The sequence below is a fragment of the Haliaeetus leucocephalus genome, unplaced genomic scaffold (genome assembly GCF_000737465.1).
Source record: "Haliaeetus leucocephalus isolate CR32 unplaced genomic scaffold, Haliaeetus_leucocephalus-4.0 Scaffold228, whole genome shotgun sequence".
Lineage (NCBI taxonomy): Eukaryota > Metazoa > Chordata > Aves > Accipitriformes > Accipitridae > Haliaeetus > Haliaeetus leucocephalus.
In genome coordinates, this window is record NW_010972664.1 from 9,559,335 (window position 1) to 9,586,169 (window position 26,835).

General features: G+C 38.4%; 1 protein-coding gene across 1 annotated transcript in view; it reads right to left on the reverse strand.

Moving 5' to 3' along the window:
* EPHA6 (EPH receptor A6) overlaps positions 1-26,835 on the reverse strand; it is a 531,573-nt gene that overhangs the window by 229,725 nt on the left and 275,013 nt on the right. The window contains exons 4-5 of the mRNA XM_010567652.1: positions 19,583-19,738; positions 7,292-7,627 (exon numbers count right to left, since the gene is read on the reverse strand). Of these exons, the coding sequence (XP_010565954.1) occupies positions 7,292-7,627; positions 19,583-19,738 (492 nt within the window). The remainder of the gene's footprint in view (positions 1-7,291; positions 7,628-19,582; positions 19,739-26,835) is intronic.

A 26,835-nucleotide genomic window follows, 5' to 3' on the forward strand; every position in this document is an offset into this window, starting at 1 on the left:
AATAAGCGTATTTGACATTCTTGTTTAAAATCACCAAAGTCGGTAAATAAATATGTCATTCTTAGGGGGCTTAATCATGTGCTGAATGCCTTTCAGCAGCTACTGACTACAATAGGAACAAACAAAATAAAGGCATATTTCTTATGCCAGTGCTGTATGCCTACCAATTTATTTGTAACAATTATTTTACATTTTCCTCCACAAAGATCACTTTTACAAATTGAAATAAACTATTATTATTAAATAGACAATTGTTGCAGCATTTGGACACAGTATTTTAGTGACTACAACTTAAATCAGAACCTTGTTGAAAATACATGACAGACAAATTGCCAATGGTTATAAATAATAGTGTGCTAAGCAATGAAAGAAACTACTACAAAAGCTGAAAGACCACAATGGTAAATATATTATGGGAAAAATACTTTACAGTATTGATTAACCTTTTCCCCCTCCTCCTTCAAACTAGAGTTTCATTTTGTTCTCTTCGTATTGCATAACTTTAAGAAACATATCTTGAAGCTATGCATAGACTGACTAGCTTAGTGGATAATACTGGTGAATAAGAAATGAAAGTAAATGGAATCAGGTTGACTTTTGCTGTATTAAAGAAATGGCTCAACATCAATATCTGCCAGCAGAAAAAGAACATATTTGTTAAATAAAATTTGTAAGTATTTAAAAAATCTTCAGGATATAAATTAAGATTGGTTTAAAAGCCATTTTTCACCTATGATTACTGTGTAGTAATCAGTCATATGTGTAAAGAAACATCAGCAAAAAGTAGTCTAAATTTACAGAGGTGACCAGTAGATGAAAATCTGTGGGTAACAACTATGCTGCACAAAGACCTTGCCTCAAAACTTTGAATTCTGGCAGACCTGAAGAGTATTCAACAAAATGTTAGTTGAAGAAGTCTGAGAATTGAGATTTAGCATTTTTGCCTTGTGGTTTTCTTTCCAACTGTAAATGCTTAATTTATATACACACTGACATAAATATGCACATACATTCAAATAGTTTAACAGGCTGGCCTGAATATTCCTTGCATAATGCTGAATACCTTTTTAAAATGTATTGTTCAAAAGTGACTTAAAATAGGGAGTACACGTCTCAAACTTCTTTTTGTGTTAGTAATCCCTCTTACTATCTTCATGTCACATTCAGTATGGACGTTTACAGACTGTCCCTAGCCAGTAACCAATGAGTTGATATTTCTCTCCAAATTTTTCACATAAATAGCACCAGCAGCACTGTTCTGCACTGCTCCCATGACAGTACAGGGTTTGGTAGAACTATCAATACAGCTGTAGGTGTCAGGTAAACAAATGCCATAAATTTCTCATTTATTGTTGTCTATGAAAATTTCATGATCTTTCTTTCATGTGGCTTGAGCTCTGGCAATTTCTGATGGAGGTTGTTTTGTGACTGTTTCATAACAGGCTTTTATGCAACCTGCTATTCCATTTCAACAGTCATTAGAAATAGCTGTTCCTTTAGATTTGTAAACCATTAACATAAACAGTTTGGAAGATGGTTCAAAGGGCTTCATCATGTCATTATAGAAAAGAGTTTTCTTGACTTTAAAGTTACAAAGGACAATCGCAGCTGTAGAGATTTGAGACTCAGGGAAAAAAAAAGGAAAGCTGACTTTTGATTAGGGTGAAAGTCAGATGCTACTATAGGAAGCAACTTAGGATGAGTGAACAGGGAACTCCCCTGCCACCTCAGTGAGCACCCTGAAACTATATTGTCATCAGCCAGAAGGATTAATCATGACAAACTGTCCTGGCAGTGCCACTGAGACGCTTTTCTGACACTCAGATGAGGCTCTTAACTTATACCATCTGGATTGTTATTATAATGCTATATGTCATTAATTCATGGTAATACGGTCATGTTTATTCCTGGAAGAGACACTGAAATCCATCCGTGCATTCGTCAGTTCCCACAGCTCTAAGAGAGTGATAAGAGGTTGCTGGTGCTACAGACCATCCACACTGGGCTACAAATATGTCTGAGGACCCACCTGTACTAGGAACAATGAATTGGCCATAACTTACTTGGAAAAAGAATTAGATGAAAGGCAATCCCTTTCAGACACTGGCAAGATGTTACCATCAGATTAGGAAACATCACCTAGGATATATCTGCCAATGACTCACATAAAATAAAATGTATTAGACAAAGGAATCCTGCCAGATTTGTGGTTTCAGTCTGCCTGAAAACCTCAGCTAGTCACAGGCTCCCAACACTAGACAGACTGAGCAAAACTAGACAGGCCTTTAATATAGTGACAGGGTGTGTGCCCAGACAGAGTGAAGTCTCTCATGACTCAAACTTTGTCCACTGGTAGCAAGTCTTTGATGTCATGGAGACCGGAGTCACTCACAAACTGCAGAACTGAGGAGGGAGAAAATAAGATTTCTGGGATGCAATGGCACAAGGACTATTTCTCTAGTGTAAACTTTCCATCAAGGCAGGAAAGACATGTGGAAGGAGCCCATGAAGGGAACGATGCCTGCGAAGCGTCCCACGGCTGAACTATGATTTTAGGAGAGCTAACTGCTGTGGGACTTGCTGGCAAAAGGTGAGCTGGGGGCTGCCAGCATGGAGTCCCACAGGAGGGATATGATGCAGTGAAGATGCAGACCAGACAATGAAGAAACTACACTGTCAGAGAAACACTATAGCTACAGAGTGCCACTCCTCAGTGATGCAGTGAAATGGTGGACTGAAATGGAGTAGGCCACTACCCGCCTGTATAATTGTGTACTCAGGATATGTCTCATGACTCTACTCCCACTCTCCATAGTGCAATGTTAAAAACCCCTCTGTTCTCAAGGAATAGAACATATGAATGCCCACTGAGTGAATGTGTACGTGGACATTATTATTTGGATATAGGAACTATTATTTTAACTTCTGTTTTGCTTAATTATTCATTATTTATTACTTTAATTATGCATGAAAAGCCTCAAGTACTTCTGAATTTTCTTTAGGCGATGCAGACTCTAAGGCATGCTAAGGAAGTTATATAGTGAGGTGTCTCTTCCTTCCATTAGTCATAAGAGAAACATAAATTACAAGTCAGCATATAATTCTCTGCTTCTTCACACAATGATTTAAAGTCGATTGAGTACAATTACTTCATACTCAGCATATTTATGGCTGTATAAAACTTTCTCGCTCCCATAAAGAAAAGGCATCCAGGCACTTCTCTGAACAACAGTATTGTTAAACATTTCTTGATGAGGCTTTTTTTGAAAGCATGTTTTACCTTTCAGTTGTTTACAAATTACTTTAGCAGTGATTTGGGAAAGCACTTAATATGTGCTAATGTTCTTCCTTGAACAGGGACTTGGCTTAAGTGCTTTTCTGAGCAGAATTTCCATTTATCTGAATTTAAAGTAGGGATTATTTTGATATCTCAAAACATTCTGAAACAAAGCTACACAAGAGTAGCATATAGCTCACTTCCCTCATCTCTCCATCTACAATATCTACGGTTCCTAACACAACCCTACCCCATCCTTGTTTGCCACACTTGTTGGACAAGACACAGCACATGCTGTGATCATGCAGGAACTACACATATTCTTTCTTTACTGACTAGCCAACAGACATGTTAAGTGGTTGGTCAGATGGCGTCTCTCGTCCAGTAAGCTAGCCTTACATAGTTGAACCTTTCTTTTCAACTTGCAGACCCAACTAACAGCTTGGTGACTCTAAGTGGTCATTTTTCACACTTCTGTTGAGAGAACATAATACCTGTGAAATCTTTTTCTCTGTTATTGAATTTGAGTTGGCTAATGGGTTCACAGTTCTTTACGGTGCTTGACAGCTGATGTGACCACAGAAACTGTTTCCTTATGAAGCCCGGGGGAAAAAACCCCCAAAAAAGGATATTGAATTTATGAATACTTGTACAAAATTAATAACTAAAAAAGTCATGGATGCTACCAAGTTCATTTTATATGACTTACACTAATGTTAGTACTTTTTTTTCAGTATTTGATCAGGTCTGGTAATGCTTTAGTCATCAAATCGCAGGGAGGTTTGCAGGATGCAGTTTGGAAAGCCTTTTCAAAGTGTTACTTTCCTTTAGTCTGCTTCTTGTCATTGTTAGAGTTGAGCAGTGTACTTAATCTCGTTGATGCTGGTGATTGCATCAGGAGGCAGTTAAGATTTTAATATTAGTTGTAGTAGAGCTCTGTGCATAAAGATGAGCCTTAATCACTTTTGAATTAGTTCACTTCTGTCAGCAAATATTCTCCCTCTTTGATGCTCTCAGACTACTTTACTCACTAACTGTGGTAGAATACAATTCTTCAGTTTCTATGCATGCTCAAGGTACTCTTCATTGTACTACTTTATTGAGGAAAATGTCAACAGTAGTATCTTCTCCAAAAAGAGAGAAAAAGCCCTGAAGAACAAACAAATAATTTTGCATGTTTAAAGAAGAATCTGTTAATTTCACATAAACCATCAAAAAGAAGGGGCCACTAGAGGGAAGTACATCCAATATGCTCAAAGAAAATAAAATGCTAGCTCCTTAGCTATTGTAAAGTATTGTAGCTAACAGAAGGGTCTAGGTTTACAATAGCTGAAGATATTGTTCTATATTCTTTACAAAGATATGACAATTGAATAAAACAATTTATATATTTATAAAGAGGTCTAGTACTTCATAAAATGTGTATACCAAAAACATTAAAACAGTATGTATGGAAAGATTATGCATAAAAAGGTAGTATGAACATGGAATAAATATATTGTGTAGGTCAAAGGAGAAAAATTGTTTTAAACCAATACGTTTGGACTTCTGGTAACGCAGCCCTTGTACACATTAAGATATTTTTGGTTTGTTGTCACATCATGCGTATAATCTTGGATCTTTGTTTTATATGAACATGTGCACAAACCTGCAACACCATGCAATAAGTTCTGGCCTTTTCAGTATAATTAAGATTGTAAGGAAAGACTGTAACAGTGAATTTACTGTTTGGTTGTGTAGCTAGAAAAAGGAATGCAATATAAAGGTGATTATTTAGTATTTTTGGTACGTATGGCAAAAGCAAAACTATAAATTGTTTACTAATAGCTGGCTAACAATAAAAATAGAAAAGGTCACTAATCCTTTTATCTGAGAACTTCCATGTAATTTATAAACATTAATAAAATCCCTGTAATGTTCTGAAGCTTTAGTTCTACAGCTTCCTTTTCTGAGGTTAGATAACCTAGCTTTCTCTGTATCACTTCTTATTTATGACTAAAAGTAACTCACAAAAATGTTTATTGTCCTCTCAATAATTTCCATCAATGAAAATGCCATTAATTTTCTTCAATATTTCATATGACACTATCTTTCTCTCTAAATATACAGTTACCGTGCTTATGATTTTAAACAACTACACAGTTTGTAAGCCTACAAAAATAGTTTTATCTTTATAACTATGTTTTATAGATGCCTCCATGTCATTTATTACAATGCTTTCTCCTGCAAAGGTGTCTTTTTATATCCAAATAAATTGACAGATATTCTGGAAATCTGGTCTTAAATTCTCTGAAGCCCTTCCAACAGCATTTTTAGTAATGTAAGAATTATTACAGGGAATGCAAGCACTCTACACTCTAGAGTTTACTGTCAGTGTGTCACAAATTATCAAAACATTGGTCTTTTCCCTGCTTTGAGTAAACTGCAGTGAAAATCTATATCCTTAAACCAGGAACAGACAACAGCAAAATACATATTTTTTACAAGCCCACCACTTAAATACACATCACAACCTATGTTCACAGAGCTGTTAGCCAGTTTAAAAACAAACTGTATCTCTGGTGACCTCCACTTGTGCATGCTTGGTGCCTTGCATTTAGTACCATGTAACAAAACATCTAAAAATAAGCAGACATAGGGGTAGTTTCTGGGACCATGTTTTTTGCCTTTAATGAGAAAGGAAAAGAGATACAGGTTTGCAACATGATAGGTAGCCTAAGAGCTTAAGGCAATTCTCAGTGCAAGGCATGTATCATTAGGCATCTTATGTAATTAGCCTTTTTGTTACCATCATCACATGAACGGTGAGTGAGTAGTTTTCGTGCTTTTTCTAATCCATTTTCATGAATATTATTAGTATTACCATCATTGTCATTATCATCACCATCATCATCACAGCAAGCTGTTAATTTTTGTATGCCCAAAGGCAAACAAGCCATTACTTACTCATCAACAAAACTACTTGTCCCACATACGCAGGTAAGAAGAATTTTGCTAGGCTGATCAGTGAAAGAACCCAGGGCCTTCCTACAAGTGGAACGTAACAGGGTCCTCCTGAACATTAGCACTTTTACTAAATACTTTCATATTATCAAAGGCCTTCTACTCAAAACAGTAGTGTTGCCAGTTCAGGTCATGTTCTACATTAAACGCTTCAGCTACAGTTGCAATGTCACTGCACAGTAGGTGAAAAACATTTCTGGAACAAATGTCAGCAAGGGATTATTTTGAAATAACCTTCTCATCTACAGTAACACAAGCCAGAAGATAACACTGCTATATAGATTACTTTGTTGGTAACCCATGATGCTGTTTCCTGGCATAGTAAGTATTTCTAAAGATGGAAGAGGAAAAAGTTGCAGAAGTAAACAAAAATATAGGGCTGTTTTAGTTTCCATGTTTCTCATAAAGGTTGACCTTGAACATGAATCTGAACTGAAATGGGGGGAAGAAAAAGCTCAAAAACAATAATGCAAAGTGGGCAATTAAAGGAAAAAGTCTGTTAGGATACCTCACCTAAAGAAATGGCTCATACAGATGTTGAAATATCTTACAGTGAAGCATGCTGTATTAGTACTGTGAAACATGGATACTAAAGGAAGCAAGTTCACTTTCATTTCACCTTTGAATTGTGAAATTGTAATGGATAACCTGTGGTGGTTTCCTCTTTCAAAACTGAAATCATAGGAAAGACTTGGAAAAGCACCAGATGCAGACTCAGGTTCCAGTGAACCACTGATACAGTTAGTCTCAGCTAGTTAAAGCCTCCACTTAATTTTAAACAGGAGGTATGTTTTTGTGCCCTGTGTAATGGGGTCAAGGGCCAACTGCCAAAAGCATTTAATGCCCTCATCAGCAGAAGCTGGAAGTCCTCACCAAAAGCAGTCAAAAACATTTAACAATCTGCAAAACATCCCAGCTTGCTGACCCAGACTTCCAAGAAACAAAATGAACCCCCTAATAAGTGCATAGATGACAGGGGCACAGTAAGAGACATGCAGTGCTGGGACTTACCATCTTGGTCTGTGGTAACTGTGATAGCTGTGAACTGCTTGGGAGAGAAACTCAGCTCTGAGACCCCATTTGTGGCTTCTATTTCAAAGGTGTAGTTCACATGCGACACAAAGTCAAGCACTGTCACAGAGGAGTTGATGAGACCTGTGTGCCTGGGGATGAAACGGATACCTCCCCCACAAATCTCACACTGGCTGGCATCTGACCCGCATTTCTTACAGATGACACTGTAAGTGAGATCTTTTCTTCCTCCAGTATCACTCGGGGGGCTCCATTCCAACATGAGAGCTGTTTCATTAATGTTAAAAATCACATTCCTCGGAGCAGAAGGTGGCCCTGCAGAGAAGGAGGGGAAAGCCTGTTAAGTGACAGTTGTCTATTTTGAAGAAAAAAACACATGAAAAAACATATTAGTCTTAAGGCAATTATTTGCAAATAGAAGCTAAAAGAGTTATGTTTCATTAACAAATTCAATGTAAAAATTAAAAATTATCTGAATACTTACTATCCTTAAAAATTAAGCAGGAATAATAAATGGGTGAGATCATAAAAAGTTGAATAATCTAAATAAATTACAATTAATTCAGAAATAATTTAAGACAACATAAAAATTACTTGGGAATGTCAAGCCTAGACTTGATAACACAAATTTGCACTAAATACCTCTTGATCTTGTGGGACACTGAGGTAGACCTTAACCACAAAATTTATTTCCTTCTTTTATGTTTAGTAATGTAGGCTTTTCTGATAGTTATAATCTTTGATGTTTTTTAAGAGTCAAATTGAAAAATAAATAAATACCAGCTTTAGAATAACTACAAGGGCTAAAATTGTTTATATTAGTTCTTTAGTGCCAGATATTTCTTCTATCCTTCACTGCTTATCCCCAGGGATTTCTTTGCTGCTGTTCGTTAACAGACTTAGGTGGCAACAGGCCAAGACTATTAGGCACAAGAGACAGTTTACAAGTGTTTTTCTTTCCCACCTGGCACCTCATCAGCATCAGTATAACAGTGAAGACATCAACCTTGCAAGTTAAAGGTCTAAAAGGATGGCCACAAAGCGGGAGAAAAAGTAATTCTTGAAGACTGTGAGGAGGGATGTAAAGACAACAGTAGCAGGCAGAGTATAGGAAAGCTCTCAGTTAGCCAGCAGGTGGTAAAGCTCTCCATGTACTGTCAGATGAACCATGAGCGACCCATTTCCCCTGGATCCCACAATAGTCAAGGTATGTCCAACAAGTTTTAAGCTGTTATGCTGACTTACTGTGTAGGATCACATGTAAATCATCTGAGGCTTTATATATTGGCTCCACAGTCTGATAGAAGAGCTTTACCACCTAGTTATTTTTCAGATAGAAATTAACGAAGGAGTGAAGGAAAGGCAGAAATTGTTAAAGGAAGTCTGAATTATCTTATCTCCATTTCTTATTATATTCTTCCACTTAACATATTTCAACCAAGCACTTACAGACACATGGCTTTCAAAAACAATTTGTATATAGTCCCAAAATATGCTAATAAAAATTATGTAAGAAACAGATTTGGCAAAATGCAAGGCCTTATACTCCAGGTTTTGATACAGGTAGGATGATTGTGGTAAACTCAGCTGGTGATCTCTGGGTTTTTTTGAGCTGAATGAGTTGAATAAGCATTATATTACCAGCTCTCAATGTAAAATTACAGTGCACATGGATTGCTTAGCCAATGGTTAGCAGAACTTTGAAAACTTTCAGCTTGCGTTGCAGCTTTTCATGATTTATACAACCTGTCAGCAAGATTTAAGTACACAGTTTTGATTGAGATGCTGTTCAAACTTTAAGTGAGCTTTTCATTACTTCAGGGCCTCTTAAGCAGACTGAAAGACTGTGTGAAACATTTGCAAATGACATCAGCTAATTTTTACACAGAGTATATTTCACCCAACAAATGGAGTGGCACCATAAATCTGAGAAAGTCAGATAATTAAAATCTCATAATGTCCTTTATAAAAACTTGAAGAGAATGAGAGAAGAACTAAACAAAAAAATGAACAAAAATATTGATCAACACTCTTGTAAATTCCAGTTCTACAACTTGTAGCATGAGGACAAGACCTTGTGCCCAAAGGATGGTCAGATAAATGGCCAGAACTTTGCATTAGGAAGGAAAACAAAATATCAAAGCTCCTCCTAACATTTCATACATAAATCAGTATCTCAAATCTCAATCCCCCCCAAAATTAAAAATATACTTTTTTCTAATCATTCAATTCCATTATTTCTTTTTTTCCCTAAGATCTGCAATTACTACAGCACTGATACACTGATTCAATTTTCAAACTTTTAGCTATTTATTTGACCAAACAAAATGTAGTGATTTAGAAAATCAAGCCCATGAGTGGTTCTGTAATATGCACCTCCATCTGAAATAAATCCATTTATTCAAGTTCTTAATTCTTGAATATTACCCTGAATACTAAAATGGACTATACTTTAACAGAAAACATTACTATATCTTACATTTTACTAATAAGCTATACAGTAGTAAAGATGTATACAGTTTTACCTATACATAGGACCAAGAATGAATACTAACTTTAATGAATGAAAGAGGCAATAACAGTTGCAGAGAAAAAAGTCACTATTCACCAACATTTGTAATTTTTAAGTGATGCTATTTGTTTACTTATGTGGCATAAATGTGGGTATAAAAGCTGGAATGCTTGTAAAGAGAAAAAAGTTTGGTGTGGGAGGGATAATGTGAACTAATAAATGTTAAGGTTTTCTGTGAACTATAGTTGAACATTTGAGTTGCTTTTTTCTTTCTGGTATTTATTTGCAACTTTAAATAACTGAGACTATGTGTTCATTAAAATGATTTTTGCCTTAAAGTAAATGATGAGTTAGCTGCTGGATTTCAAGCACTTGATATTTGGAGGTGTTATATAGCTTTGCGTTTTTCTAGTGGACAAGAAAGTTTAAAATATTTTGAATGGGTGAGTATTTATTCATATATCTATCTGTGAAGAGTTCATAGCAGCCAAAAAGCCCCAGACAGTAAAGACCAGATATTTTTCAGCATATCAAGAAATCATTTAGCTGAATGGTATGTGGTTCATTTGTACTGAAGATCAATATTTCTGGAACCCATCAGATGAAAATTATATTTGTAATTTGCAATTTTTATGGTCACAGAGAATATTTTGAGTATTTCCTTCCTGGTCTTTGACTGTGACTTTGTGATAAGTCTAACACTGACGGATTTGAAATACTGTAATAAGTATTTATAAATAGAACTTGTTAACAAAGGCTAATTATATTGATACATGATTTTCCAACGGTGTGGAAAACAGAGATGAGGTACGGTCTTGAAGATGGTGATGTGGTCCAAAAGCCCCTACAACCTTAGAGTGTCTCAGATTTACAAATCTCTAAACTTCCCATAAAATTACTGTGAGGTTGATGGTTCTAGCTACTCTGGAGAATAGTTCCGAGATCAGAATAAGCTAAAACTAGCACAGATCACTTCAGCTTCAGCCCTTATTATGTATGTGCAGAAGACAGGAATAATTATGTTTCCTCTAAAAACATGCTGTGATAATTAAATAATGACTGGTCTTAACAAATTCCCACTGTTAAAACCAATGAGGAGTTTTAGGAATATGGAGGATGAGCCTTAATCGCACTTACATATGTGCACAAGTTTAAGCGGATCAGTAATTCCCTTCAAATAATTGGTAATACTCATGCACTTAAAACTAAGCAAGTGTGTAATTGCTCGAAGAATTGGAGCCATTATTTTAAAACTGGCTTAAATTTAATCTTACATAAACTATAGATACTATGACAATGGGTCATCACAGCTCAGGTTTTTTATGTCACTTCAACTTTGGCAGGCCAAAACAGGAATTAATGTGAATTCAGGCAATAGGAAAGTTTTGTCTGGCTTTGTCAATTTTAATTTTCTATCCAATTTTTGTTATACTATATGTAGATGGCATCAGTAGAAGAACCAATACAGTAGATAAAATAGACTTTTTAAAAAAATTTAATTTTTATTTGTACTAGAGAGTGAAGGTTGTTATATTCATGATTTGGGACTTAATCCTCAATTGTAAGAGAAAACACGAATTATTGTACATTCACATTTCAATGAATAGGGAGAACATTATCAATTATGTTAGAGGTGTCTGAAAGTATATGACTGTCCGCCTGCAAATACTGAAAAAAACCTCAGACACACTTCATACTCAAGGCCCCTCATGCCAATTTGCATGACGATTAAATAGCTTTTTAATTGCTGTTAAATTATGCCAGTTAAACTGTGATTTCATGCAAATATTAAGCTGTAATGACATGCAGTGAATCATTTACTAAGATTTAGAACTTGGAACAAAGAGACACAATTAATTCTAATCCTCAGATTCAACTAAATTATGTGTCACTGGGCTTTTATGAATGTGGCCTGACTGCTTTGTTATCATTTATAAACTATACAAAGATTATTTGACACATTGGAAAAACTTGGCAGCAATAACCCTTCTGCAGGCATCTGTGTGCAAAGCTCTCAGGGATTTCCTTATATTGATTTTTAAAGAAAACAAGTCTATTGGTGAAAATGGTGGAACCTTTCTTCACAGCAAGATTCATGACCTTGGATTTTATGCAAAAGAGTAAAACACAGTTCAGATGGATGAGCAGCTCTTCTGCTTCTTAAATGAAACACAGCCTGAGTGTGAGCAATGTCTTTTGCTTCATTTACAAATTATAAAGTAAGAAGTATTTCTACACTCTCTGTGGAGTAGACTGGCATTGATGTCTTACAGAGAAGCAGGCCCACTCCAAAAGCAACAGAGCTGAGTTTATGCCTCATGCAGTGCTTTGCAGCTCATCTTGCTTTGTGTATCCTCTCCCTCTGTGAAGGTGAAGTGCATTTTGCCCTTTATGGAAGGAGACAGGAGCAAACCCAATGCTGCAGAATGTGAGGGCAATGAAGGCGATGCAGTATTTTAAACACTACAGAGTGATGACTCTCTGGAAAAAACTTTGTTGGTTTTTAAGTGAGAACTGTCTGTTACCAACTATTGGACTCTTAGGAGTGTGTGTTATTTGACTACTGAATTTGCAGCAGAAGGACAAAAATTAACCATCATCTGAGAATACTCAGAATCGGCATCTGGCTGTACCCTTTGAGTTGACATTTGCTTTTTTATATACATACATACATGTAGCATAGATAAGTAGTATCACTTGATATAGAATGCTGTATTACATTTTTTCCTTTTCAGAATCACTTCTTTTTCTGTGAGGCAGGTAGGAAGAATGGAAGTCAGTGACTGCAAACCAGTACTCCAAGTCTGAGCATAATGATGAATTGCAAACAAGTGTATATATAAAAATAACAATAGAGGCAGTAGAGTTGAAGGCTTCAAGCATGTTGCTTGATTTTGCTGCTGGAATACAATGTTAACTCTTAAAAATAGAGGATACAGTTTGTGGCAGAGGTTATTGAACAGAGCATAAGTTTGTTGGGTTCAAAATTGCTTAAGCATAACATGAAAAGAGATGCATTCAGGCTCAGGCACCCAATATAAGCCTGCCTGCTTTTGACCTTGAAAGAATGGATCAATTTATCCAATTACATTATAGTGGGAAATGTTAGAGTTTATGTACAGAGTAATCAGACAGGGGATTAGGTATGATGCTATTTGTTGCTTACTGTATATGCAGAGAGATCACTGATAGAGTACTAGCATACGGCAAAGAAATACAATAAGGAGAAAGAGTAGCAGCAAGAGATAGATAACAAGTGCCAATCAAATGAAAAAAGCTAGGAGAAAGAGATTACCAATAAATACTAATGTAATTTTCATTCTTCTTATTAAAATCAGATTTCTATTATGCTTTTCTGCAAAATGCACACTCTTCTTTTACAAAATACAGTTACATGAAGTAAAAATGGGAACTGTACAATTTTGGAAAAGCATACAGTATGCACTTTCATGGAATTAATGAAATTAGATTTGATGCGGAAGGTGGCAAAGCTGAGCTAAATGAGCATGCGGACCACACCCAAACAAGACGTAAACAGTGCATGGCAATAATAGGATAAGATTGTGAGGCTATAATTGCACAGTGTCCTGGTTTCAGCTGGGATAGAGTTAACTGTCTTCCTAGTAGCTGGTACAGTGCTATGTTTTGAGTTCAGTATGTGAAGAATGTTGATAACACTGATGTTTTCAGTTGTTGCTCAGTAGTGTTTAGCCTAGAGTCAAGGATTTTTCAGCTTCTCATGCCCAGCCAGGGCACCTGACCCAAACTGGCCAACAGTGTATTCCATACCATGGGACGTCACATCTAGTTTAGGAACTGGGAAGGGGGGGCAGGGATTCGCTGCTCGGGGACTGGCTGGGTGTCGGTTGGCGGGGGGTGAGCAATTGCCCTGCGCATCATTTGTACATTCCAATCCTTTTATTACTACTGTTGTCATTTTATTAGTGTTATCATTATCATTATTAGTTTCTTCTTTTCTGTTCTATTAAACCGTTCTTATCTCAACCCAGGAGTTTTACTTCTTTTCCCGATTTTCTCCCCCATCCCACTGGATGGGGGGGAGTGAGTGAGCAGCTGCGTGGTGCTTAGTTGCTGGCTGGGGTTAAACCACGACACACAGGAATGTATATAAATTATAGAAGCTCTTAATATGTTTTGGAGGACGTTAAGGACTTTGTTTAACTGCTTAAAAGTAGTTGTTCATGATAAAGCAGAACTCATATCTTGCTTAATGCTTTTGTTTTATGTTGACCTATTTTCTGATTGGAGGACGAGACATAGTAACAACTAGCCTAAAATACAGGAAAGAAAAAGAACCCGCCTAGAGACCCAGTGAAAAGGACCCAGTGACAGAGACCAGACCCCAGACCCACATATTACTCTTGGACCAGACTACGGTGTGAGGAGTGAGAACCTAGATTGTAAGAGTATGATTGCCCAGTGTCGTGGTTTCAGCCCAGCCGGTAACAAAGCACCACGCAGCCGCTTGCTCACTCCCCCCCACCCTGGCCACGGTCGGATGAGGAGAAAATACAAAGGCAGGCTCGTGGGTCGAGATAAGGACTGGGAGGGATCACTCACCACTTATGGTCACGGGCAAAAGACAGGCTCAACTTGGGGAAGAAACAATATCAATTTAATTTACTACAAGTCAAATCAAAACAAGGATATTAGGAAGTAAAACTAAACCTCAGAACACCTTCCCCCCAGCCCTCCCTCCTTCCCGCCTCAAGCCCACTCCCAGCTCTCTCTGCCTCCTCGCCCCCCGCAGCGCAGGGGAACAGGGGATGGGGGTTGGGGTGAGCTCCCCACACCTTGTCTCCGCCGCTCCTTCCTCCTCGGGGGAGGAGGACACCTCACCCGTTCCCTGCTCCACCGTCAGGTCTCTCCCACGGGAGACAGTCCTTCACCAACTTCAACATGAGTCCTTTCTGCGGGCAGCAGTTCCTCACAAACTTCCCTGGCATGGGTCCTTTCCACAGGCTTCAGCTCTTCCCGAACTTCCCTGGTGCGGGTCCTTTCCGCGGGCTGATCTTCAGTCACGCACTGCTCCAGCATGGACTTTCCCATGGAGTCGCGGCCATCTTGGGAGGCCTCTGCTCCCCCGGTCCTTTCCATGGGGGGGGACAGCCTGCCATCCCGACCCACCACGGGCTGCAGGGGCATCCCCTCCTCCGGTGCACCTCCTCCCCTCCTTCCTCACTGACTGTCTGCAGAGGAGTTCCTCTCACGTTCCAATCCGGTTCCCCTTCTTAAATCTGTTCTCCCAGAGGCGCGACCACCGTCGCTGATGGGCTTGGCCTGGGCCAGAGGCGGGTCCGGCTTGAAGCCAGGGAAACTTCTGGCAGCTTCTGGCGGGAGCCGTCCCTGCGGCCCCTCCCCCGCTAACAAAAAAGAACCCCCACGCCACACAAACCTATAACACCCAGGGATTTTAGTGTTTGGAGTCCCTTTCTGGAGGCACCCAGCTTGAGCTGTCTAAATTGGTGCGCCATAGGTAGAGTAAATTACGCTTTTTATTTTGAAGGCCTTGATTAGAGATTCTGCTTCAGGGAACCTAAGGTGGAGCCTGAGGGAAGAGGCAGCACCCGAGTGTGTGTGTGTGAGGGGTCGGAAGGGGCACCCGTCGGCCCCCTGGGCTCACCCGCTGCAGTTAAAGCCTGGGGTGGTGTACATGCAACTCCTTGATCCGCGGGGGAGTGCTCGGGCAGGGGCTTCTCCCTTAACAGATTTGAAGCTCGTCTTGAAAAGTGGATGCATGAAGCTAAACCCTTAATTTCATAGTATCTTAAATCAAGGTTCTTATTTTCCATAATGCTGCATATGCAAGTTTTCCAGTACTGAGGAAAAACTCTGGAGTGAGGAATACTGTCTAACCCTATACAGGAATGAAGAGAGAGACTAAAATATCTACCTATCTTAGGCATATTGCTTTACAGGACTTGGGGAAGCAAATCAAATAGGTACAAACACAGGTGGTTCAAAATGTTTGATTATGAGGAAATTTGTAAGGGGTTTGGCAGGTATGCCTGCCCTGATGGAGACCAAAACTTTTCGACCAAGAGAAAAAAACCCCAAAACCTAGAAGCCATGGTTTGGGGGTTGAGCTGCCCAGCTCACACGTTGGTGCCCCACACTGGGCGCCAAAATGGACTGTTGTGGTTTAACCCCAGCCAGCAACTAAGCACCACGCAGCCGCTCACTCGCTTCCCCTTCACCCAGTGGTATGGGGGAGAAAATCAGGAAAAGAAGTAAAACTCATGGGTTGAGATAAGAACGATGTAATAGAACAGAAAAGAAGAAACTAATAATGATAATGATAACACTAATAAAATGACCACAGTAATAATAAAAGGATTAGAATATACAAGTGATGCACAATGCAATTGCTCCCCCCCCGCCAATCGATGCCCAGTTAGCCCCCAAGCGGTGATCCCCCCTGCCCCCTCACCCCCCAGTTTATATACAGGGCATGACATGGTATGGAATACCCCTTTGACCAGTTTGGGTCAGCTGCCCTGGCTGTGTCCCCTCCCAACTTCTTGTGCCCCTCCAGCCTTCTTGCTGGCTGGGCATGAGAAGCTGAAAATTCCTTGACTTTAGACTAAACATTACTTAGCAACAACTGAAAACATCAGTGTTATCAACATTCTTCTCATACTGAACCCAAAACACAGCACTGTACCAGCTACTAGGAAGACAATTAACTCTATCCCAGCTGAAACCAGGACAGACTGTTGTTGTTGTTCTAAATGATTTTGACTGAAGAATATATTTCGTTGAGTTTAACACCTGTTTAATCTGATTGTGTGAGCCTCCACGATAAGGGGAATCCACTATTCATTCTGTGTTTGATTCAAGAACAACTTTCATTTAGAAAGTCACAAAAAAAATTTCTCATCTCTTATGTCACATCTCACATGTCAGGATACAAATTTGCAAATGAACATAAAAAATGCAGATCTGCCCCAAAAGTGGTTATGTAGAAAAAGCATTTTCTTACTGTACAGCCTTTTCTCTCTATTTAGTCAAATTGGTAATTTTTTTTCTAACTTTTCAACTCCTTTTATTACAGTAAAGCATGACAGTTTGGAAGGAACAATCTAAATTCTACTCATATCTGTATCTTTGTTTATTACATTCAAATTAGCCACATCTGCACAGACCCACCGAAGGCAGTGAGGTTGTATTTATGACAGAAACATAATTTTAATAACTGAGAGCATAATTTGAAAGCAGTGGGGCTAAAGATATCACTTAGGGAATAATTTGGCCTGCAGACTCTTCATTACTGATGATGTGCAAGAACATAGGAACGCAGTTTGCCTGTCAAGAGTCTTGGTGTCATTTGCAGAGCTGACAATTAGTGAAATAATCATCATGGTAGGTATAAGATGAATACATCTGCTGTTACAGTCAATGAAGTACTGATACCTTGCAGCCTAGGCTGAATGAGAGGCAATGCATGGTGGCACTGAACCAAGAGCAAGGCAGAAACTAGAATGTGGTTCACTGTCTGCTTTATTTCTTATTTCTCCCAAGCTGGGATGAGATAGGGCACTGGTACCTCTGTTGCGGTTGATTTCTTCCCTGCCTCCACTCACTCGGCTGCTTTGGCTGACATCCTCAGCAGAAACAGAGAGGTCTGGCAGCAAGTTTTCCCTGACAGTTTTTGGCCAAAGCAGCTCTCAGCACCCTGCTTTTGTTGGGAAAGCACCAGGGTGTTATAGGTACCTACTCACTGATGCCACAGGGCTCTCATGCTCCTCTCTACCTTATCAATACTAATTGGTAGCAGGGCTTAAAATTGTGCCCTAAAAGATAATTATGGAAACATAACGCCATGTATGAGTAATTTTTTCAGAGAAGAACTGTCTTTTGGAGATGAAAAATCAATGACTTATAAATAATATGGAACCACATCTGCATAATGCATGAGTGAAACCATCCTTCTAAGCATGAAACTGTCAAGAGTGCCTGGGATGTGTGTTAGTTCTGTGGGTAAGTTTTTAATGGCCTGTGCTTGGGGCACTCATTTGAGTGGAATTATTTGTAATCAGCATTTTCCTGCAGGAAGTCTGAAACAGCATTGCTTATTCCCTCACATATTTTGTGATAGGCCTATGTGCCTTGCTCCAGAGTAAACTGACAGCAGATTGTGAACATTTGATTGGGGTGCCTCTCTGGTCTCTATGTCCCTTAAGTAGCTGGAGGCTGGAACTTAACCTTCGCCTCTGAAAACTCCATTGTCAGATTAGACAACTTTCTGCTAAGTGCCTTGGATCTGAGGAATGCCATTTTTCATGACCATCACTCCCATTTAGTGGATAGACAATGTCTTGGTCTATGTAATGACCTCAGGACTACAGAGCGCCTATGACTTTGTAAATCAGCTCCAAATTACCTGGTATATTACCAATTTTCCCAGTACAGTGCCAACTGGAGAGACTAGCATGAGCACAGGAAGCAGTTCAGCTCCGCTAGTAGTAGTTCAATTCTGTCATCTCAGTTATTTTTACATGGTGCTGCCTTACGCAGTCTAAATATATCAAAATTATGACTATACACTGATGGTTATTGCAACATTATTATGGTTATTTATATGGTTTTATCTCTTAAGCTTTTTGTATACTTAGTCTGTTAAAATACTTCATGCATTTAACATGTTAATTTTTTTAGACTTCTCTTAACAAGAGGACTGTGGCACAAAATGTGCTACAAACAAATCCTTCACCAAAAGAGCTAACAAAACGCTACACAGGAAACTAGGTATCTTAGAAAATTTTGCAAACAGATTTTAATTGTCTTTATTAAATAATAGGATTTTATATGTATAGTATTTCACACACAGATTTTTAGATGCTGCTGTTTGTTCCCAGTTTTGAGATTAAACAGATATAGTTGCTGTATGATCAATAAATGAATCCCAGTGAGTAATGAACCACGTATGAAAATCTATGAGAAATATTTTATTAAGTGAAAAGAAAATTTGTGCTTTATGTTTCTAGACAGGAGCGCATTGATCAAAGTAATAAAATTCTCTTCTCAGTCAGAATTTCTGACCCTAGTTTGCTGGGCATTAGTTTTGTCTTAATGAAAAATTTAGGTTAGTAAAAAAATCACAAAATGTTGTATTTTAAAAATTATCAAAAAATCTAAAGAATTTTCATTATCACAGTTGTTTAAGAGGGAATAACTGTTGAAAGAAGATGATATGCAAGACGGTTTAATTGTATTTCCTTTTGATTGGATACATCTTTTTTCTTTCTTTTTATGATTCTTCTTGTCTTTTTTAGAGAGTTTAGTTTTTATTTGATTGTGTTGGGATGATATTTGTCTTATAATTTTCTTTTAAATCTGGGGAGACAGCAAAGTATGTCATACCAGTATTTTTCTTTATGTGACGCCTCAGTTTTTTGAAAGTTATTGTACAAGCATATTTTCATGTATTTAAAATACATACTGGTAGCTAAAACTCAACATTGTTATCTATATGACAATGATTACACACCTTGTATTTTCTCTCAGAACTACAAGTTAAAAAGTCACCAAACTAAGAAACTTGAGAGTATTTTTAGGGATATCTAGAGTAAATAGAAATATGCTGTTTGAATTTTGATTTCAAAAATCTCTTTTGGTTACCTTGAATGGAACTTTTCACAAAATGTACACACTCATGTCATTTTTTTAAAATACAAAAATAAATAAATGAGGCACAGGAGAAGAGAATTGCAGACACTGGTACTAATCAGACTTACGGGTACATGCCATAGTTGGTGGGTCCTTCTCAGCTCTGAAGTAACCTTTCTCACACTGACAGACAGAAGTTGCTTCTACATAAGTCAAACTGTGTGGAGGGCACTTGGAGCACTTTACATTTCCAGCAAATGCTTTATAGAATCCTGGCCTGCAAGCTGCAAAACAAGAAAATAAGTTTCATTAATAGAAGCAAGTTTTGGTCGTAAGTAAAATCTGTTCCGTGAAGTTATAATGCACCTTCTTTCCTTTCCAGCCTAGATATATATGCTATTTTGATCATACAATTCTTCACAGTTTTTACTTTGGTATATTGACTAAAAAAAAATAAATCTGTTCTTGGTTTATAATGGGAAATCATTAAAAGAGACAGCTTTCAAATTTACAGACAGTCCTCACTGCTGCTGGAAATTGTTATCTAGACAACTTCACTAATATCACTAAACAAAAGCATATTATCTATTTTTTATGTAGGTTCCATCTGTTAATAAGAAAGAGTGAGATAACTTCTTATCCACCAAAGCTATTTATGCGGCTTCCTTATGTAAGTAATGGAGACTTGCAATGCTTAATATATTTACCCTCACAATGCCTTGATGAGACAAGGATGACATCCGTGTATTTTTACAGATGGATCTGACTTGCCTATGGTCCCCTGAGAAGCCTGTGACAGAAGGGCCACATCAGCTGCGTCCTCTGCACCCTGCTGTCATGAGAGGCTGGGAGGTGCTGGAATAACCACCCTCAGAGGTGTAGGAAGGAAATGCCAATACCCCCTAGCACAAACTACCACAAGCATGAGACTACTCTTAATTGTGTCAGGAGACAACCTGGATAGCAGCTGCCCTGGGGACGGGGGATGTTGCGATGGTCAGAGCTCACCACATCCCCAGTTACTTGGAGCAGGGGGGTCCCTGCCGTTCCTAACCACAGCACAATCTTACGTGCCTTTTCGCAGGCCTTTAAAGCAGAAGCTATTCATTAAAATAAATATTATCATAAATCTGCCAGGTTTGCATTATAAAATATTATTTTAACACCATCCTCAGGCTTCATCATACATGTTTAAACAGAGATTTCTTTCTCTCTCCTGCCAGCTACCACATTTACACATGCCAGCATGTATTGCAGTTACTATCTTCTGGCTTCCCCATCTGAAAACAGAACTGAAACAAATGAAAGTGCAACTCAAACATGTATGGACTGTACAGACTTATAGTCCTTCTGACTCCTCCAGCAGTATGATGAAAACCATTGCGAAAAATATCATTTTGAAAATGCATGTGGTTTTTCTTATTTTGACATATTCAAGACTATTTTCTTTACCTTGCTTGACGAACTAGGCAGTACTTCATTCTCTTGTAATAAGACAAAATAACGATATTCAAATGAGGTGTTCTTTAAAAAGTACCCCAAAGTACACATTTTATGGATGCACTATCAGTTCATATTGAGTTATTAAAAAGAATTAATTCTTAGTTAACATATACACAGATCAGTTTTGCTTCTGATTCCAAAGGACTTGCTTGATATAAAAGCAGTTTCAGTAGTAGCTGAGGGAAAAGGAGTGAGAAGATGGGACCGAAAAACATAACAGTTGATTGCCTATCAGAATCCAAGAGCCAATTTTTCAGATGTAATTTTAAGAGCTTAATTTTGACCCAACAATTTCAGCAGTTCTCTTCCCAGTGTGTTGTTCTGACTTTGCTGAAGAGACATTAGGGAGGAATCCTGCCCTGCTGCCACTGACAAAGAAAAAAAAAAGTATGTCTGGTGTTAAAGATAAGAGGGGTGGGAACAGCAGGGATTTTCCCCTTGAAAGAAGGCTACTGGTCTGATACAATTATGATTATAGCGAGTGGTAATTTTCTACTGATTGGAAGGACAGCAGGTTTGGTGCATGGAAGAAGGCAGCATTGTAGATATAGGCCAAAGGCACCGACTCCTCTTAGCTTTGCTGGAAGGAAGGAAGAGAGGAGGTAAGACAAAATTGGGGAAGGGTGTTACGCTTGCCTGCTCCTTTCTTCTATTCTCATGCCCAAACCCTGCCCTGGCTTATCTAAGGATGAATATTAAATTTTTGCTTTTAATAGCTATCTTTCATACATGTGGTGTGATACAAATAAGTTTGTAATTAAAGAGTTGGCAATTCCAGGTTACAGTTTCAGTCAAAGTAAAACGAGGGCACTTTAAAGTCCTTATTACTTCTGAAATGCATGTCTGTCAGTTCTGAAATCATTCCTTCTTCCCTTCTGTTCCACAAATGACAAACCACTTTGGATCAAAAGAAACACAGCATTCTCTTTGAAGAGAAATACTTTGTTTAAACTTCAAGTAGTTTGCTATTCCAAAATAAAACTCAAGGAGAAGATTAATTTCCAATTTTAAAAAGTAAATGTTTTATTCTAAAATGGTATTCTGTAATGTATTTAAAGCAATTATGATTTTGATATGTTATGCCTCTTAAAAGAAAGCACATACATACTCATGGAAAAGATGGGGGAAAAAAATAATGGATGAATAAGTGGATCATTTTACTTCTTCTAAAGCCAACCCAAATACATTTATCCATTTATGTACCACAAATTCTGAGGCACAGGAAGATATCAGGGAAGCTTTTCTATGGATAAATTTACAAAACTGTTGATAACCCACTCCCTGTCCAAATGTAGAATCACACAACCATGATTATTGGATACTTGCAAATAAAAACCAAAACCAGCCTTTCATAAATAAGATAAAGTAACACAAGCTGAAAACCCCCAAAAGATGACAAGCTTGGGATAACTCACCTCTCTGGATAACTTAGTGCTGATTGCCAACATTCAAGGTGAAAGAAAATAAACTGTTACTCTATCAAAATCAATGAAGATGCAGCACAAGTCTGAAATACAGCACATCAGCTGCTGTACGTATCTAAGCTTAAACTCTGCTAGCAAATATTGTGTTTCGGTGGCACAATTAACAAAAACAATTGCTAAATTTCCAATTTTCCACAGAAAAATTGCCAGCACTGAAGTTACCGCCCAGGTTTTTTAAAGCTCATTTAGGAAATGCCTCAACTGCTATGATTTCAGATATGTATCTCCCCCTGAAGAAAAGAAAAAGAATCTCTCTGTTCCTTTGGCCTCAAGTGTCTTCGTGGAGCTTAAGGCTGTACAAGACCACTGTCAGCCAACTGTAGCTCACAGCAATTCCAATTACAGTTTACAGGAAAATTGCACAAAGGAGTCAATGGTATATGCATTCCATTGTAATTTCTGATTTATGCATAACATTTTGTAAAATTGGGGTTTGTAAATGTTCTGCTATGAGATTGCAGATTGCATTACTGCATGTAAATCGCTGTGTGTGACTGCAGGTTGTGATATCAAACCATACACGAGCACTAGATGTTGTATTCAACTTCAGAGTCCTGAAGTCACATGCTGTCTAAAATAAGGATTAGGATACGACTCTGTAAAGGGATTAATCCATAGGCTTACTTACACGCTTAATGTTAACCAAGTTCCTCAGATTTTGCCTACCTTCCTATTATTTCTATTGTTTATTCTCCTGTGGCGATTTCAGCCACACAAAATTACTTAGTGCACAAACTGCCTGATGGGCAAATCAGAAACTCAGAAACTTTAAACTATAAATAGGTTGTGGTTTTATATTTGGAGAAGGAAAAAAGCCGTCTTTCCCATGCAAAATTGTACCCTATGTAAATATATTACAAGTAAGTTAAAAGTTTGTTCCAGATGTTTATGTATGCAGAAAGTTTCATTTTGTATGGGTTGATAAATCAGTATTTTCAAAGTTTCTCATAACATTTTCTTCACTTAGCTAAGAGTTATTGCATCTATCATTTTCACAAATTATTTGTGCATATGTTAGCGTAAACTAAAATTTAAACTATGAAAAGCTGCCATCTGAAAAAGCTTCTAAGGATGACTATTCAAAAAAAACCTAAAGTCTGTTTTTATCTTTGTTACCACAGAGTATTTTTTTCTAACTTCCAAATCACTGGGAGGCATCTTATTTTCCCTAACGTTATCTAATAGAAGTGACTTTGTGAGTTACTAATTATAGGAACTGTATGAGATTTGACTTTTGTAAAGCCTGGGGGAAGATAATACATTGTCTTAATGGTTAAGTAATTAGCAGGGTATCTGAATGAACAATTCAAAGACACTAAAGTTTTCTCCAATGAAATACCGGAGATCATGCAGAGAAGCACTGATAATTTAATTGGCTTCATAGAAGATAACACATCTATAAATGTGCTTTACTGCAGCTTTATCAGGATTTGACTATGAGTTTTTAAACTATAGAAACTTTGTAATTAATACCATTTTCCTTATTTAATGTTTAATATACAGCATTTAGTTTTGTTTGTATTTTACATAGATGCATATGAAGATAAATTAATGCTACGCAAAGCTCTGGTGAACTCTGAAAGATTTGAAAGTGATTCATGGCTTGCTAGCCTCCCAGCCTGGGCAGAGAGTGGGAGAAGGCATTTATCAAGCAGCTGCAAAACAGTTTAGCACTGGGATGTTATTTGCAAAGGTATTGAAGCAGGCTGGAAAACTTTCGAGGTGCATTGTACACTTACTGCCTAAAACGAGACACGATCTCAGCTGTTCCAAACAGGATGGCACGTGTGGTGCAAGACGCTGTGGGAAGCTGCCCTTCCCCATGCACGGCTGCGCGGTCAGTCTAGGGCCGTGACCACCCCTAAGGGCCCCAAGCGCATCCCCCTGCCAGGTCTTTGGCGGTGGGGGCTCAGGGCCAGCTCAGAGGCCGTGCAGCCGAGGGCGGCCCCATCCCACTGGGGCCGTGGGGAAAGACTCCCTGACAGTGGTCGTGAGGCCCACCCCTGCCTGTGGGAGCTGCTTTTGTCTGAGGGCTTGGTCCCTGCCTGGGCTACAGCTCCGCCGTGGCACAGCCCTACCCTGCCCAGCCGTAGGCCCTGCCGAGCTCGGCCCACCTGCAGACTGACGTCCTGGCCTAGCCCACCACCAAAGGCCCAAGGTGGTGGGACAGGCCCTGCCTGGCCACCCCCGGGGAGCCCCCACCACTACTGGCCCCCAAGGAGGTGCTGGCCCCCGCGGTGCCCCAACAACCTGAAATGACAGCTGGATACATATTACAGCAAATGCAGAGAAAGCCATACTTTGCTGAGATGTGACTGCGAAACCCGACACGTTTCCCAATCCAGGGGAAGGCAACCGAAGGCTGACCTGTGTGTAGGCTGGTGGGCCACAGGGCCTGGTCTTGTGGCATTATTCAGGCAGTGAGGGTTTCATCTCATGTTGAATGGGACAGTACTTTTAGGATCTTTTGAATTGCCCAGTCCAGTAAATAAGGTCATGGGTCGATTACTACAAAATGCAGTTGTGGGCTCTCTTGCAGAAGAGTCTTTACTGCTTCAGACAGTTATGACCAGTAAGTTCTTCTCCAGCCCCGGGGGGTGTATGATGTTATAGACACAAAATCCAGAAAATACAAACATGGTGGTCATCTTAGTGGTCATACATCTTGTTGCTTTAAAAAAAAGGAGCATTTTTTCACTGCTCTGTGGGAGCATGTTATTGTGAAAGAAAGAAGTTGATTCCAGTTTTCAGTTGTTTCAGTTTTACAACATCTGAATTGACCTTATCAAGTTAGTTGAAGTAAGGGGAGTCCAAAGGAAACTTAGGAGCAACTTTTAGGTATGTCTGACACTGTTGGTCTGTGTGTGGGAAGACATTTCTCATGAAAATGGGATTTTTATGCTTGCTGAAAACTCATCAATCAAATTAAAATAGAGAAGAATCTGTTGTCATTTACAATGAATGGCAACCATCAGTAGCTGTGGAAGAGGTGTTTTAATCTTTCTGAAACACATAATTTGCTATGCTTTTCCACCTCATACATTTTTTTTAAATTCCTTACTGAAACCCACTAATGCACTATGAGACTGACATCCTTCATATTTGTTATATTCTGTCAATATATAATTACTCCAATTTTAAAGTCCTCTTACCCCTCTGATATTGGAGCACTTTATAAAAAGGGCAATCCAATAAGGCCTGTTCTATTCTACCACTGTGCAGAAACAAGGAACTATAATACTATTTTAAACAATTTATATTTTTGTAAAAGTTTCTAGAAAAGAACAAAGGAGTATATAGAACAAGTGAAAAAAAGATGCACATTGTATATTACAAAAGGCGTAATGTGATCACAAAGTCAAGATTAGGATATTACAGAATTAGGACAATGAAGCTATGAGAAGCTTTGATTGTGAGTACTATCAGATTAAGTAATCTCATGTTTCTTGTCTCTTCACATGATCCTTGTTTTATTCAGGTCATGAATGGACTGTGAGAAAAGAGAGGGAATTCACTTTGGGTCATGTTCAAACTGATGCGGAGACTGTGCAGGAGGATTTGCTAGAAACATGAGGCATCATCCCCCGTTGGAGGAAGACCAGCCATGATAGATTATAGATTATGGAACATGCTGGTTAGTTGAAACCACAAGAATAGAAGACATCATGTATCAAGAAAGGAAGGGTCTAGTTTGGTTCAGTTCCTACAGACGGTAAGGAGGGGAAAACAGAAACCCCTAGGAAACTCAGTGACAGAATGACCCAACTTTTGGGGGACAATGGACTGATTTTCCTTTTTTGTTTGTGGTAAATTTGATGGATTATATTTCTGTGTGCTTCAGCATGCACTTAAATGCATCTGTGTTTGTATGCTCCAGTCAATCTCTTCTTTTGCAACTATCTTCTGCTTTCTAGTATTTCTATTCTTTGAGGTGGAGAACAGATAAGAGCATTACTCACAACCTTGACTTTGGAGAGGAACAAGGGAGAGGAAAAAAAGGCAGGTATAAGGCTGCTTCCTTAAATATAGCTACATAATTAAGATAGGTAAATGAAATTAATTGTTTTTTCTTTTTCTGATAATTCTTTTTTTTCCCCAGTGACTTACTTTCTGTCATTCCCATATTTCAATATTCTATTGAGGTTGTTTATTAAAATGATTAGAAGAAATGACAAAAGAGATAATTGGTATATATCAAACAGTATTTTCAGTTTACATCAATGCAGTTTTTCTCTGTGTAAAACATTAGTTGCAATAGAATAACTTGAGCAATGATTCAGGTCACATCCATGTTTTTGAAGTGGTGGTTCATCCAAAAAATTCACACAGACAAGGAGAACAGTCAATGATATTAATTTTATCACTGCCTGTCATACTAGATACAATTCAATAGC